This window comes from Pristiophorus japonicus, chromosome 1, assembly GCF_044704955.1.
Source record: "Pristiophorus japonicus isolate sPriJap1 chromosome 1, sPriJap1.hap1, whole genome shotgun sequence".
In the NCBI taxonomy this organism is placed as follows: domain Eukaryota; kingdom Metazoa; phylum Chordata; class Chondrichthyes; family Pristiophoridae; genus Pristiophorus; species Pristiophorus japonicus.
In genome coordinates this window covers 377,466,966-377,482,555 of record NC_091977.1, presented here as the reverse complement: position 1 = coordinate 377,482,555, position 15,590 = coordinate 377,466,966, and the positions used below count along the sequence as shown (strand labels likewise).

Here is a 15,590-nt window from a genome sequence, read left to right as displayed (position 1 = left end):
TGTATAGGAGAAGCACATTTTCCAAGTTTCTAAGGAAAACGTTGATTTACAGCCATTACAGTGCATTTTAAATTCAGCGTGGGCAGAGCATGGTGTTAGTTGTGCTATGACCAGAAAGGAATACAGTTGAAGGTACTGAGGAACTAAGTCTTAGCATTAACAGTGCATGATATTGGAATGCAGTTATACCCATGGGGATTGTGAATGAATTAAGGATGAACCTTGCTTCAGATACTTTGAAAATATATTGAAGTTAATATTGGCTGTTCTGAACTATTTTTGAAACATTGCTATTTGTTGAAGCTTGAAATCCTGCTATTTCATTCAGATAAATTACACTTTTCTTTTTCAGGAACAGTATGAAATCTGGTTTAGATACCAGGGATCATTCCCTGAGTTTTAATGATGGGATCATGAAAGGCAATGTTAGAAGTTCAGCTGGTCAACAACTGCCGAGATTTTGTCATGAATGTGGAACCAAGTATCCTGTGGAGTGCGCAAAGTTCTGTTGCGAATGTGGAGTGAGAAGGGTGACCCTTTGATCATGCAGTATAAATATTTCCAAGCAAAATATGTTAATGCAATTTTCAAAGTTCATCATATATAAGCATTGCACTGCTCAATACATTAGCAGGGTAAGCAGCTGTTGTATGAACATTAACACAAAAAACTCAATGCATTTTGTAAATAAAAATTACCACTAAGTAATCTTGGAACTTTAGGTTGTGCAATATAGCAAACATGAAATAGCAAGGAACACTAATTTTGTTACAAATCCTTCATTTCTGCATTGATTGTTTAAAAATGGCAATGTCATTATAGCAGAGTTCTTAGATTTTTTTTTAAGTTGCCTGCAATGCGCTAAAATTGAAAATTGCAGAGAATCAGACTGGTGCCTTCATCATGAATGTTATTTATAAGGTGGGAGAGGCAAAGCATTTAGTGAATGAGTGTCCACTGTATGTAATATAGAGAAAATTCCTCTAGTAGCTAGGTAAAAGCAAAATTCAGCATTTTCCTGTTTGTGTTTGGTGATTTAAATAATGATGGAGTATAATGAACTCCATCAGTTTAATTGGGAAAAACTTTCCCTAACCTTTATGTTGTGGCTCAGCAGTGAGCTTTTGATCCAAATATAATAGCCAACCTGCCATTCATTGAGTACAAAATGAATTTGGTAACACAAATGGAAATGTTATGTTGGGCAATGAATGATTTGAACTAAAAATACTATGAACATAACAGAAGAGTAAATTGAGTTAAATGAGCTTCCTCACAAATGAAATTTGAAATCAGACAAATAATTTATCAAGGTCAAAGTATTAACTTTACCTCGTGTAACTATTCATTAATTTATATCTAGTGTACACATATGCCACTTTATCGTAGAGATTGATAAAAAAATACATGTGTGGCTACTGCAAATTATGCAAATACAAAATGAAGTGTTTATAGAAGATGCCACTATAAAGCCGATCGTGTTGGTAAATGTCTACAGCTGGCCTTTTAGGTTGATAAACAAATATTTTGTCAGTTAGCAGAGTGTATCTAAACTGCTGACTGCTTCTGTAATAATCTGAAATAATTAAGCATGTAGGTGGTATACTGTTAAAGGAAAGTACTTATTACTAGTACTTTGCAGATTATTTTGACAACACAGAACTGTAAAGATAAACTTTGCAGGCCACAGATGCAAGTTATACAATGCTGGAAAACTGACATATACTAGCTTATTGCTGTTGAAATTTTTTTTTCTTATAATCTTACCTGAAGTATTGATGTGTTATGTCTTAATGGTCTATTAGTACCCATTGTGCTACTGTGTTTATTTCACATGAGTAAAAGATGCTTCATGTGAATTATCTGATGTTTCTAATGAGCAAAGTAAATCCAATAATATATTATGTTCAAGCATTCAACTCTTTGGATTTTCTTGAATAAAATAAAAGGTAAGACAATTTTTCTGGAACTCTTAAACTTCGTTGACTTTTCCCACATAGAAGGTAGCCAGTGTAGATGTTTCCTAATCAGGATGTGCATGCTTATTCATTGATTTATTATCTCAATATCACAAGTGTTGTGCTGAAAATGAAAGGATAGTTATTTTCACATTTGTGTAAAGTAATTACTTAAGGTGCCAACCGCAACACTGGTAGCACACTCACTACTGAATCAGAAGGTTGTGGGTTCACACATCACTCCAAGGCTTGAGCATGTAATCTAGGCTGACATGTCAATGCAGTACTGAGGTAGTGCTGCACTTTCAGAGGTGCCACCTTTCACATGCGATATTGAATCAAGGACCTGTCTGTCCTTTTAGGTGAAATTTAAGGATGCCATGCCACTATTTGCAGAAGTGCAGGAGATTTCATCTGGTGCCTTGGCCAAAATTTATGCCTCAACCAACATTAAAAAAAACAGGTTATCTGGTCATTTTATCTCATTGCTGTTTAGTGGGTTCTTGCTATATGTCATATTTCGCTACATTACAAATGTACTTCATTGGCTATGAGCACATCCTAAGATTGTGGAAGGTGCTATAGAAATATAATTTCTTTCGATCTTTAATGTGTTTGATGTTTGAGTGGGGAGATTGAAAATAACTCCGTAATAGAATATGCTAAACACCAACACCGTTCTGTCAGTAAATGCATTAAATAATGGCCTGGAAATTGCAGAATGGAATAATGGTATAAGAACGCTTAATGTACTTTAATAACATTCCTTCCTCTATTTTAAATGGTTTCAGACCTTTTTAAAAAGAAGAGAGTTTTATATATATTCCTATGCTGGTATCACATGGAGTAATCTTAAGGCCCCTGTTAAGGACGTGATGGAGATTGAGATGGAAAATAAGCCGCCGTTTACACAAAAATAACTTTTCAGTTTCTCAATTGTTAGGGGAAAATAAAAGCTCTGTGCAGACATTGAATCTTGAATATGTTTGGCAACAATTTACAATGGTTTTTCAATGTTACTATCGGCTAATTGACGTTGCTCTTTCCATCTTAAACTTGTAAGTAGCACTTCTTACATTTTTGTTTAAAAAAGCAGAACAAAATAAGAATAGGTTTTAAATCCTTAAAGGACTGCTTTATCAGCCATTTTATCCATGTACCGGAAAGAGACCTGACCATATAAAGATAAAGGAAATGGAAGGATCTTTGGTAAATCCCAGGATGCGATAATAGATATTAACACCCAAAATCGAGTGGGTTGGGGTCGGGTCAGGTCAGTGATTACCATTTAAAAAAAATCTGAAACCTTACCACAACCCGTCTACTTCTGGCTTTAATGGAGGCGGAGCAAGGAGCGGGCAACCATCCTGCTCCCAGAAGGCAAATTGACAATTTAAAATTTTAATGAGATGCTCAGCCTCTGATTTAACCTGTTTTAAGGTTTAACTGTGGCCTGCGGGGTATCCCAGGCCTCACAAAACCCGGCAGCTGAATGGAGACAAGGACAGCTTTGGGGAGAAGGCAAGTGCCTTTATAGCACTGCTTGTAGGCCAGGAGGAGCAGGAGTGCTTCCCCCTGGGACGGGGGTCGAACATTGTGATATTACACAGAATATACAGCACAGAAACAGGCCATTCAGCCCAACTAGTCTGTTGGTGTTTATCCTCCACATGAGTCTCCTCCCATTTCATCTATCTCATCTCAGTCTTTCAGCATATCTTTTTATTCCCTTTTCTCTCATGTACTCGTCTAGTGTCCTTTTGTAAGCACCCAAGCTATTTGCCTCAACCGTGGCAGTGAGCTGAACATTCTAACCACTCTCTGAGTAAAGAAATGTTTCCTTATTTCCTATTGGATTCATTAGTAACTATCTTGTATTTATGGCCCCTGGTTTTGGATTCTCCCACAATTGGAAACATTCTCTCCACATCTACTCTGTCCAATCCATTCATAATTTTAAAGACCTCCTGTCGGGTTCCTGTTAAGTCTTCTCTTTTCAAAAGAAAATCACCCAAACCTGTTCACTCTTTCTCGATAACTGTCATCTCTGCTACCATCATTGTAAATTTCCTTGCACTTTCTCTCGTGGTTCGAGGTCCATTTGTAGTATTGAGACCAGAACTGTGCAGCCTGACCAGGATCCTACACAAGTTTAACATAGCTTCACTACTGATGAATTCTATACCCCTAGAAGTAAATCCCAGTGCTTTGGTAGCATTTTTATTGTTTTGCTGACCTGCAATGCTGCTTTTAATAATTTGCTCACCTGTATCCCTAGATCCCTTTACTCTTCTACCCCATTCAGTTTCTTATTTTCAACGGTGTAGGCAATGCTTCTATTTTCCGACCAAAGTGCATCACTTCACATTTATCTATGTTAAAGTTCATTTGTTACTAAACTGCCCCCATTCTGCAAGTAATCCTCAGTGTTAGGTTTAACCCCAGTTTAGTATCATCCGCAAATTTTGATATTTAGTTACTTATTCCTAAGTCCAAATCATTAATGTAAATTATGAGTCACAGTGGTCCCAGCACTGATCTTGTGGAACACCTCTTTCTACATTCCTCCAATCTGAAGAACTATGCTTTACCCCTACTCTCTGCATTTTATTTTTTAGCCAATTTGCTATCCATTCAGCTATTTGTTGCCTAGCTCCACATGCCCTAACATATGTCATGAGCCTACCATGTCGTTCCTCATCCAAGGCCTTTTGAAAATCCAAGTACATGACCTCTACCGCATTACTCTTGTCTACTCTTTTCGTTACCGCTTCCAATAATTCCGACAGGTTAGTTAAGCATGACTTAGCCTTTTAGAAACAATGCTGACTATGTTTTACTATATTTTCTATCTCTAGATGCTCTTTTGTCACTTTTAGTATAGATTCCAGTATCTTTCCTATCACTGACATTAAGCTGACTGGTCCATAACTCCCAAATTTTGAGCTACTCTTTATTACTTATTTAATAATGTGTTTATTATTTAATAATTAAATTATTTGTTTAAAAATAGTTGTCAGCCAGTCCTCCTGCCCTCTCCCCTCTTCTATGGAACTTTTATTTACACACTTACAACACACACAGGTTTCCTTCAGAATGCATTGGTGCATACCCTCTGGTTCTAGGGGTTTATCCTCTTTTGGTTTTGCTGGTTTGTCAATTATTTTCCCCCTTTCTATCCCAACTGTATTAATATTTTTAAACTCTTCCTCTAGTGAAGTGTCCTTCTTTAGTAAAAACTGAGGCAAAGTAATTATTCAATACTTCATAAAAACATAGAAAATAGGAGCAGTAGTAGGCCATTTGGCCCTTTGAGTCTGCACCGCCATTCAGCATGATCATGGCTGATCCTCTATCTCAACACCATATTCCTACTTTTTCCCCATACCCTTTGATGTCTTTTGTTTCTAGAAATTTATCTATCTCCCTCTTAAATATATTTAGTAACTTGGCCTCCACAGTCTTCTATGGTAGAGAATTCTATAGATTCACCACCCTCTGAGTGAAAAAATTTCTCCTCATCTCGGTCCTAAATTTCCTACCCCTTAGCCTGAGACTGTGACCCCTTGTTCTAGACTTCCCAGCCAGGGGAAACATCCTCCCTGCACCCAGTCAGAATTTTATACATTTCAATGCGATCCCCTCTCATTCTTCTAAACTCTAGTGAATACAGGCCTAGTCGACCCAATCTCTCCTCAGTTCTGCCATCCCAGGAATCAGTCTGGTGAACCTTCGCTGCACTCCCTCTATGGCAAGTATATCCTTTCTTCAGTAAGGATACTGCACACAATACTCCAGGTGCGGTCTCACTAAGGCCCTGTATAACTGTAGTAAGACATCCTTACTCCTGTACTCAAATCCTCTTGCAATGAAGGCCAACATACCATGTGCCTTCCTAACTGCTTGCTGCACCTGCATGTTTGCTTTTAATGGTGTACAAGGACACCCAGGTCCCTCTGTACATCGACACTTCCCAAGCCATCACCATTGAAATAATACTTATGTTTTTCCTACCAAAGTGGATAACTTCACATTTATCCACATTATACTGCATCTGCCATGTGTTTGCCCACTCACTCAATCTATCAAAATTGCCTTGCAGCAAATTTGCATCCTACTCACAACTCACAATCCCACCTAGTTTTGTGTCGTCAGCAAATACGGAAATATTACATTTGATTCCCTCATCAAAATCTTTTATATTGTGAATAGCTGGGGCCCTGTCATTTCTTTATGATGTTGTTCAAGATGCTTAAGGAAGTCAATAAATTTAACCACAGTCACAGTTTGAGATTGCCACAAACTGTAGAACCTGGTCCTACGTACTCAAGCTTAGAAGAGGGAATGTTCATAGACAGTTTAGATTTAAATCATTTACGTGGATGGTAATGGGTTGCCCAGGAGGGTGTAGAAGCCAGAGAGTGTGGACATATTAAGGTTAAGGTGGAATAAAAAGTACGGTTAGATTTGAGTGGTCAAGGTGACCGGCATTAGTTTCTGATGCTGGTCAGTATTAGTTTTTGGTACTGGCCAGAATAACTGCAGTGTTTTCTGGTCCTGTTGGAATGCAAGTAAACTTTCAGATATAAATGACCAATGATCTTTAAATTTCAAGTTTAACCATTTGAAACATTTAAGATTTCAAATAGAAATGTATTAAATGTCTCGCTATTTCTCCCTTTCTCTTCCCTCCTCTTCTCTCTTCCTTCCCCCCTCCCTTCCCCCCCCCCAAAAAAAAAAAGGACAAAAATGCTTTGGAGTTGATTAGTATCCTGATATTGGGCTATGTTGATTACCTATTTTCAGTACAGAATGACTAATTGTCTTGCATGCAGCAAGGTCAGCATTGTATTAATCAAGATGTTATACTGAATACATTCTCTGTATAGTTTTGTTGTGTTTCTATATTTTACTGCAGTAAAATGATTTACCTTTTTTGTTTCCCAAGTCCACACAAAAGATACTGTCCACTAGCCATCCTACAAGTTCTTCCACAGAGAAGTTCAGCATTGTTTCTGGATTTCAGAAACAAAGTGGGAGCAGAGGCCTCTACTTCAGAGGGAAGGTTGGGCAGAGCTTTCAGCTATAGCATTCTGTTGTATTGCTGCTGCAATCATTTTTCATATTTTCTTTAAATCAAAAAATCTAAATGCAACCCCACAATAATAAAGCTGTAAAGGTACTCTCTAAAGAAAAGAGCAATTTCTTCACCCTGAAATGTTTAACTTAGGCCCAAATTAAGGAATGCTGCTCCTTTTTAAAATACACAACATTTTGTGATTGCTCTGAAGTTGCGTTTGAATCTGTTGTGTATCTCCTACTTTCTCTTCCCTCTCGCAGCATCAGAAAATTCCAACTAAAGTCCTCAATTTGAGTAGAGTAAGGTAGGGGCAGGCAAGGCACTAATCTCAAAATATTGTCATCAACTGAAAATATTGGAAGGGGGTGACTCCTGCAGATGATTTGGTTAAAGCTGGCACAACTCCAGGGTCTCGGTGCCAATGTCTAGCATTTTGGTACCTGGTAATTAACTGCTTATCAAATTGTCTGTTGGAGTGCAATAATTACAGATTTATAAGGAAAATATGGAATCTGCCACCAAAACCTACACCTAAGACATCCTTAAAGATCACTTTTTACCTCCCAAGCTTACATTTGAGAGAAATTTATATAGGGGAACTGTTTGTTTTGAAAATCCTTTTCAAATCCCTCCATGGCCTCGCCTCGCCCTATCTCTGTAATCTCCTCCAGCCCCACAACCCCCCGAGATATCAGCGCTCCTCTAATTCTGCCCTCCTGAGCATCCATAATTGGCTGTGCCTTCAGCTGCCTAGGCCCTAAGCTCTGGAATTCCCTCCCTAAACCTCTCCATCTCTCTACCTCTTTCCTCCTTTAAGATGCTCCTTAAAACTTACCTCTTTGACCAAATCTGCCCTAATTTCTCTTTATGCAACTCGATGTCAAAATATTTTTTATTACACTTCTGTGAAACGCCTTAGGATGTTTTACTATGTTAAAGGTGCTATATAAATACAAGTTGTTGTCTGGTAGGGTGAAGAGGGAGGGAGCCTAACAGAACTAAGCTCAGAACAAACCAAGGAGAGGCAAAGTTGGTGACAAAAGAAGCCAGTGAGCAGGAATGTAACTGAAATAAAAATGTTTTTTATATGCAGCCAGCAGGAAGCAGAGCTATCGACTCAAAGTATTATAAAGAAAATAAAAAATTATGGAGCATGGAGAGTGTAGATGCAAGAGGCAGAGTTGAAGGGGAGTGGGATGGGACAGTATAGAGATTAAAAGGAGCCAGCCTCAGAGAAGAAGGGAGACTGCTGGAACAGGATCCAGTGGACCACATACAGACACAGCATAATAGCAGCCATGTTGAGAGGCCAGTGGTTGTGAGAGATAGGTGGAAACTTCAAACCCAAACATAGCAGCACCTTGGGGGTGGGGGGGGGGGGGGGGTCAAATCCACAGAGCAGATGGTGCTGTACAGAAATTCTGGCACAAGACTCCACAGCACCATGTGATGTTACAGCAGTCTTAAAATTAAGGCGGGAACTCCTTTTAGAGTACCACCTACTGGCGTTAGAATTGGTAAGTATAATAGCTAATTATGGACATTTCAACTTTGAAAATGTCTATAGTAATAACTTTAATATAGATATAAATACATTACTTTTTAAAGAGGTCTTGACTCTCCCAAGTTAATTCTGTCAAGGAGGGGAAATTTATAATAATTTTAAGATTGGGGAAGAATTGTATCTTACAAAGTGAATGGCTTTAATTTGCTCATTTCATATCACTCAAACACTATAATGTAAATTAAAGAAATGCTCAGAGGCTCATCACATTTAGATTTAATAAGTGACTGTTTTCTGTGTTTTTGCACCTCAAACATCCTATATTTTTTGAGATATTGCATACTACGTCCATTGCTCATTGCCAACTGTCTGCTCGCCTGTGTGGTCTCGGTAGTATTTTGGCACTTGCCACTTTTATACAAAAGCAGCTAATTGGAACAAGTACACTTATTTAATTAAGCATGTATTTGGGGAGTAAACTGTGTGTGTCATCCTTGTTGATTTGCGGTCAAACATGTATTTAGTCTCATGTTATTGCATACCTCAAAGGGTTAATCTTTTCAATAGTTATGCAATGTATTTTAACTAGTACATTGTTTGCAGTAAACTGAAGTGTGTAATGTATTTATCTGTATTTTGTGTGATCATTTTTGTTCCAATGATGTGATGTATTTGATTCTCGTTGTAAAGTAGCCGGTAAGAATTTGTTTATTGTAATAAGGTTTAAGCTAAAGTGGGAATTCCTTAACCTAACATAAAATGAAAATTAGAAGCCAGGAGTCAGACAGAAGTTTTCTAATAAATGAACACTAACTGAGAGCCTTATAATAAAGAGAAAGTGTGTAGGAAATATGTGTTGTAATCTTAAACACGTTTACACCCCTTTCCTTAAACCACTTCCCTCAGCGTTCTTAATGGGTTTCTTTATCGTCATGCACATCACTTTATTCTTGCAAGAAATTTGCTGAAATGGAGATGGTGTTTAATTTGTAAACCTTCAACATTACACCATTTAATTGTGTTTTTAAACCAAGCCAATTGCAAGGCAACTACATTTCATTGTAATGAGGACATAAAAGTGTGGTATTTTTTAAATTAATCATACAAAATGTAGTTTACTTTGTGTTTTAATATGTTTCTATCCATTTAAATTTTATTCTGCTATCATTATGTTGTACATTTTTTTATATTTTGACCAGTTAGTAATAAAGTGCATGCTTCAATTGGGATTTACATCCATTTGTGTCTACGATTTTGTTATGGAAAACTCTGCTGCTAAGTCTTGCTGAAACTCGATCTTATATAATTAATTATGCATAAACCACTGTTTACATATTTTAAAAACTGTCAAATGCACCGTTAACATTTAATACATATCTGGCGTTGTGTGTGAGAATAGTAATATGTTAAGTATTTAATTGTATAAACCAATGTATACATTGGATCTTAGTGTATCTTTGTCAGCTCAAGAATGAGATCAAGGCGCAGGCAGTTGTAGAAGCTGCTGACCATGTGTGAACATAAATAGGAGCAGGAGTGGGCCATTTGGCCCCTCGAGCCTGCTCCGCCATTCAGTAAGATCATGGCTGATCTGATTTTGGCCTCAACTACACTTCCCTGCCTACTCCCTATAACCCTTGACTCCCCTATAGTTCAAATTTCCACCTATCTCCACTTTAAATATATTCAGTGACCCAGCGTCCACAGCTCTCTGGGGTAGAGAATTCCAAAGATTTACGACCCTCAGAATAAATTCCTCCTCATCTCCGTTTTAAATGGTCGACCTCCTCTTCTAACACTATGTCCCCTAGTTCTAGATACCCCCACGAGGAGAAACATCCTCTCTCTATCTACCCTGTCAAGCCCCCTCAAAATCTTATGTTTCAATAAGATCACTTCTCATTCTTCTAAACTCCAACAAGTATGGGCTCAACCTTTATTCATAAGACAATCCCTTCATCTTAGGAATCAACCTAGTGAACCTACTCTGAACTGTCTCCAATTCAATTAAATCCCTTTTTAAATGAGACCAAACCTGTATGCAGTACCCCAGGTGTGATCTCACCAACGCACTGTACAGTTGCAGCAAGACTTCCCTAATTTTATACTCCATCCCCCTTGCAATAAAGGCCAACATTCCATTTGCCTTCCTAATTACTTGCTGTACCTGCATGTTAATTTTTTGTGTTTCATGTACAAGGAGGACCCCCAGATCCCTTTGTACCACAGCATTTTAAGTCTCCATTTAAATATTTTTTTTAATTCTTCCTACCAAAGTGAATAACCTCACATTTTCCCACGTTATATTCCATCTGCCAAATTTTTGTCCACTCATTTAACCTGTCTATATCCCTTTGCAGAGTCTTTATGTCCTCTTCACAACTTGCTTTCCCACCCATCTTTGTATCATCAGCAAATTTGGCTACAGAGTACTCAGTCCCTTCATCCAAGTCATTAATATAGATTGTAAATAGTTGAGGCCTCTGGACTGATCCCTGTGACATTCCACTAGTTACTGTTTGCCAACCTGAAAATGACCCATTTATCCTGGCTCTCTGTTTTCTGTTAGTTAGCCCGTCTTGTATCCATGCTAATATATTATTCCCAACCCCATGAGCTCTTATCTTGTGCAGTAACCTTTTATGTGGCACCTTATAGAATGCCTTCTGGAAGTCCAAATACACTACATCTACTGGTTCTGCTTTATCCACTTTGCCCGTTACATCCACAAAGAACTCTAGCAAATTTCTCAAATGCAATTTCCCTTTCATAAAACCATACTGACTGCTTGATTGTATTACGATTTTCTAAATGTCCTATTACTTCCTTAATAATGGACTCCAGCATTTTCCCAATGACATGTTAGGCTAACTGGTCTATGGTTTCTTACTTTCTGTCTACCTCCTTTCTTGAATAGGGGCGTTACATTTGTGGTTTTCCAATCTACTGGGACCTCCAGAATCCAGGAAATTTTGGTAGATGCATCCACTATCTCTGCAGCCACTTCTTTTAAGACCCTGGGATGCAGGCCATCGGGTCCAGGGTCTTGTCCACCTTTAGTCCCATTAGTTTGCCTAGTACTTTTTCTCTAGTGATAGTGATTATTTTAAGTTCCTCCCTCCCTATAGCCCCTTGATTATCTATTTATTATTGGGATGCTTTTAGTGCCTTCTATCGTGAAGACCATTTCAAAATATTTGTTCAAAGTCTCTGCCGTTTCCCTGTTTCCCATTATTTCCCAGTCTCATCCTCTAAGGGACCAATGTTTACTTTAGCTAGTCTCTTCCTTTGTATATACCTGTAGAAGCTCTTACTGTCTGTTTTTATATTTCTTGCTAGTTTACTCATAATCTGTGTTCCTCCTCTTTGTTACTTTTTTAGTCGTCCTTTGCTAGTTTCTAAAAATTTCCCAATCTGGCCTACCAATAATCTTCTCAACATTGTATGCCTTTGTTTTCAATTTGATACCATCCTTAACTTCCTTAGTTAGCCATGGATGGTTCATCCTTCTCTTCGAGTCTTTCTTTCTCACTGGAATATATCTTTGCTGAGAGCTATGAAATATCTCCTTAAATGTCTGCCACTGCTGATCTACCATCTTATCCTTTAATTTATTTTCCCAGTCCACTTTAGTCAACTCTTTCTTCATACCTTTGTAAATGCCTTTATTTAAGTTCAGGACACTAGTATGAGACCCAAGTTTCTCACTCTCAAACAGAATTTGAAATTATAACATGTTATGATCACTCTTCCCTAGAGGATTCTTTACGATGAGATCATTAGTTAATCCTATCTCATTACATATTACCAGATCTAAAATAGCCTGCTCCCTGGTTGGTTCCACAATGTATTGTTCTAAGAAACCTCCCAAATACACATGCTGAACTCGTCTCAAGGCTACCTTTGCCGATTTGATTTGTCCAATCTATATGAAGATTAAAATCGCCCATGATTATTGCTGTACCTTTTTTTACAAGCCCCCATTATTTCTTGATTTGTACTCTGTCCTACAGTGTAGCTAGTGTTAGGGGGCCTATAGACTACTTCCACCAATGACTTCTTTCCATATTAATTCTTATCTCCACCCAAACTGATTCTACTCTTCTGAGCCAATATCATTTCTCACTACTGCACTGATCTCATCTTTTATTAGAGCTACTCCACCTCCTTTTCCTTTTGGTCTATCCTTCCGAAATGTCAAATACCTCTGAATATTCAGTTCCCAGCCTTTGTTACCTTGCAACCTCATCTTTGTAATGGCTATCAGATCATACCCATTTATTTCTATTGGTGCCGTCAACTCATCTATCTTATTACGAATGCTGCGTGCATTCAGATAAAGAGCTTTTAAATTTGTTTTTTTATAATTTTTTTTCCCTACTCTGACTACTTTCTGGTGCATTCATATATTTGTACACTCAATCCCTTCCTGTCACAATCTGATTATCATTACCCCTATCATTGCCCTGCATTTTACTTTCTCCTTTCTCTTTGATTTTTTTAATTTCCCTTCAACTGAACCCTCACCCCCACTATTTAGTTTGAAGCCCGATCTACAGCCCTAGTTATTCGATTCACCAGGAAACTGGTCCCAACATGGTTCAAGTGAAGCCCCTCCCAACGGAAGAGCTCCCTCTTTCCCCAGTACTCGTGCCAGTGCCCCATGAATCGCAACCCATTCATCTCACACCAATCTTTGAGCCACGCATTCATTTCTCTGAAATGTCAATTTGCTCGTGGCTCGGGTAGTAAACCAGAGATTATTACCTTTGTGGTTCTGCTTTTTAATTTAGCCCCTAGCTGCTCATACTCCCTCAGCAGAACCTCTTTGTCCTACCTACGTTGTTGGTACTTACTTGGACCACGACAACTGGCTCTTTCCCCTCCCACTCCAAGTTCCTCTCCAGCCCAGAGGAGATGTCCTTAACCCTGGAACTGGGCAGGCAACACAGGTCCGTTCGCTCTGCTCCCAGCTGTAAGTTTCCCGCTCTCGGTGCTGGACTCGGGCGCTCCTTTTTAATTTCCCTGTTGTAGTAACAGCCTAGGTATGTGATTGTAAAACTACTGTAGAGGGAGAAACATAGAAAATCTCCAGCTTGTAAGAGACCATGGGGCACGTTTTCCTCTTGTGTTTGGGTGTAAAGATTCAGAGAAAATTGGGCCAGGAAATTTACATGCCTGTGATGGAACCTGCCTGATCATCTGTCCGTTTAAATTAATAGACAGAAAATCATGCTCTGTTACAGGCACATGAACCTCCCACCTGATTTTCTTCTTGTGCTGTGTGCAGGGAATTACTTGCGTAGAAGCACAAAAGAAGAAAATCTGTTCCTGCAAGTACATCTAGTCTGCCTTCTGGCTGACCTAGCAATAGTATCCAATAATTTTTTTCCCTTCAATATACTTGTCCAGTTTTACCTTGAGCTCTCAACCCCTACAGCGTCCCTTAGTAAGCTACTTTTTAGCTAAATTAAAAGTGCACTGAATTGAAGGTAATCTAGTGATGTGTGTTGGTAATTGGTTGGGAGGTAGGGGACAGAGTAAGGTTAAAGGGTTCATTCTCTGATTGGTGCAGCTTTTCATATGTTAATGACTTGCATGAAGGAATAGGAGTTGTATATCCAAGTTTGCAAATGAAAAGTTAAGAAGCACGGTAAAGTGTAGATGGGAGCAGGTAGCAAGGGGACATTGACAGATTAAGTGAGTGGGCAAAACTGGCAGATGGAGTTCAATATGGAGAAGTGTGAAAAAGATGATCAGAATATTTTCTAAATGGCGAGACTACGAATTGTGGGTGAGCAAAGGTATTTAGATGTCCAGGTACACATCACTGAAAGCTAGTGAATTGGTACAAAGAGTAATCCATGGTTACTGGAATGTTGACCTTTATCTCAAGGGGACTGGAATACAAAAAGAAGTGATGTGTCAGTTGTATGGAGCCTCTGTCAGACCCTATCTGGAGCATTGCATTCAGTTTTGGGCACATAGGAAATAGGAGCAGGAGTAGGCCATTCGGCCCCTCGAGCCTGCTCCGCCATTTTATAAGATCATGGCTGATCTGATCTTGGGCTCAGCTCCATTTTTCTCTGCCCGCTCCCCATAACCCTTCACTCCCATATCTCAAAAATCTGTATCTCCAGCTTAAATATATTCAGTGACCCAGCCTCCACAGCTCTCTGGGGCAGAGAATTCCACAGATTTACGATCCCATGAAAGAAGAAATTCCTCCTCATCTCAGTTCAAAGGGTAGTGGAAATCTGGAATTCTTTCTTGCAAAAAGCTGTGGACACTGGGTCAACTGAAACTTTAATGGCGGAGATCAACAGATTCTTATTAGGGTATCAAGGAATATGAATCACAGGTGGGTAAATGGAATTGTACAGATCAGCCATGATCCAATTGAATGGTGGAAGAGGTTGGAGGGCTGAATGGTCTACTCCTGTTCTTATGTATTCCAAGAACTGACCATTCTCTCAATAAAGTAATGCTTCCTTGCATTCTACCTGAATCTCTTTCTTTTCAGCTTATGCTCCTATTAAATGTTCTATTCCATACCAAATCAAAAAAACCCTTGCTGATAATCCATATTCCTGAGCCTCATTATTTTTAAAACCTCCAATCAGAATACCCCCAGATTTTTGAATCCAGTATCATATATTTTATTCTCTACTTCCCTAATCAATTTTGTAGCTCTTTCCTGCACCTTGTCAAGCTCAGTAATATCCTTTCTCCGGTGTACGTTTTTGACTCTACACAATACTTCAGTTGTAGCCTGACCAATGTTCTCTATTGTCAGGATTACTTTCTTTGATCTACATCTATTTCTCATGGGCAATGCAGTTGCATGGGGTGGGAGTGGATGTTGGTAGCCATATTTTTGTAGAATCATGAATTTGGCAGTAGAATATGTGTTTATTGTGACTTAAAAAATGCATTTAGAATATTTGGTTTAATCTGAATCCCAATGCTTATATTTGTAATCAGGATTATTGTCGCCCTTTGCTGAAGTGATTCTGCTTTCTATATCTTGTTTATAAATCATAATGTA

General features: G+C 38.6%; 1 protein-coding gene across 1 annotated transcript in view; it reads left to right on the top strand.

Moving 5' to 3' along the window:
* Nucleotides 1-9,765, top strand: part of zc2hc1a (zinc finger, C2HC-type containing 1A) — a 95,917-nt gene extending 86,152 nt beyond the window's left edge. The window contains exon 9 of the mRNA XM_070891059.1: nt 353-9,765. Coding sequence (XP_070747160.1) covers nt 353-542 — 190 coding nt within the window. The 3' untranslated portion in view covers nt 543-9,765. The remainder of the gene's footprint in view (nt 1-352) is intronic.
* Nucleotides 9,766-15,590: the final 5,825 nt, after the last annotated feature.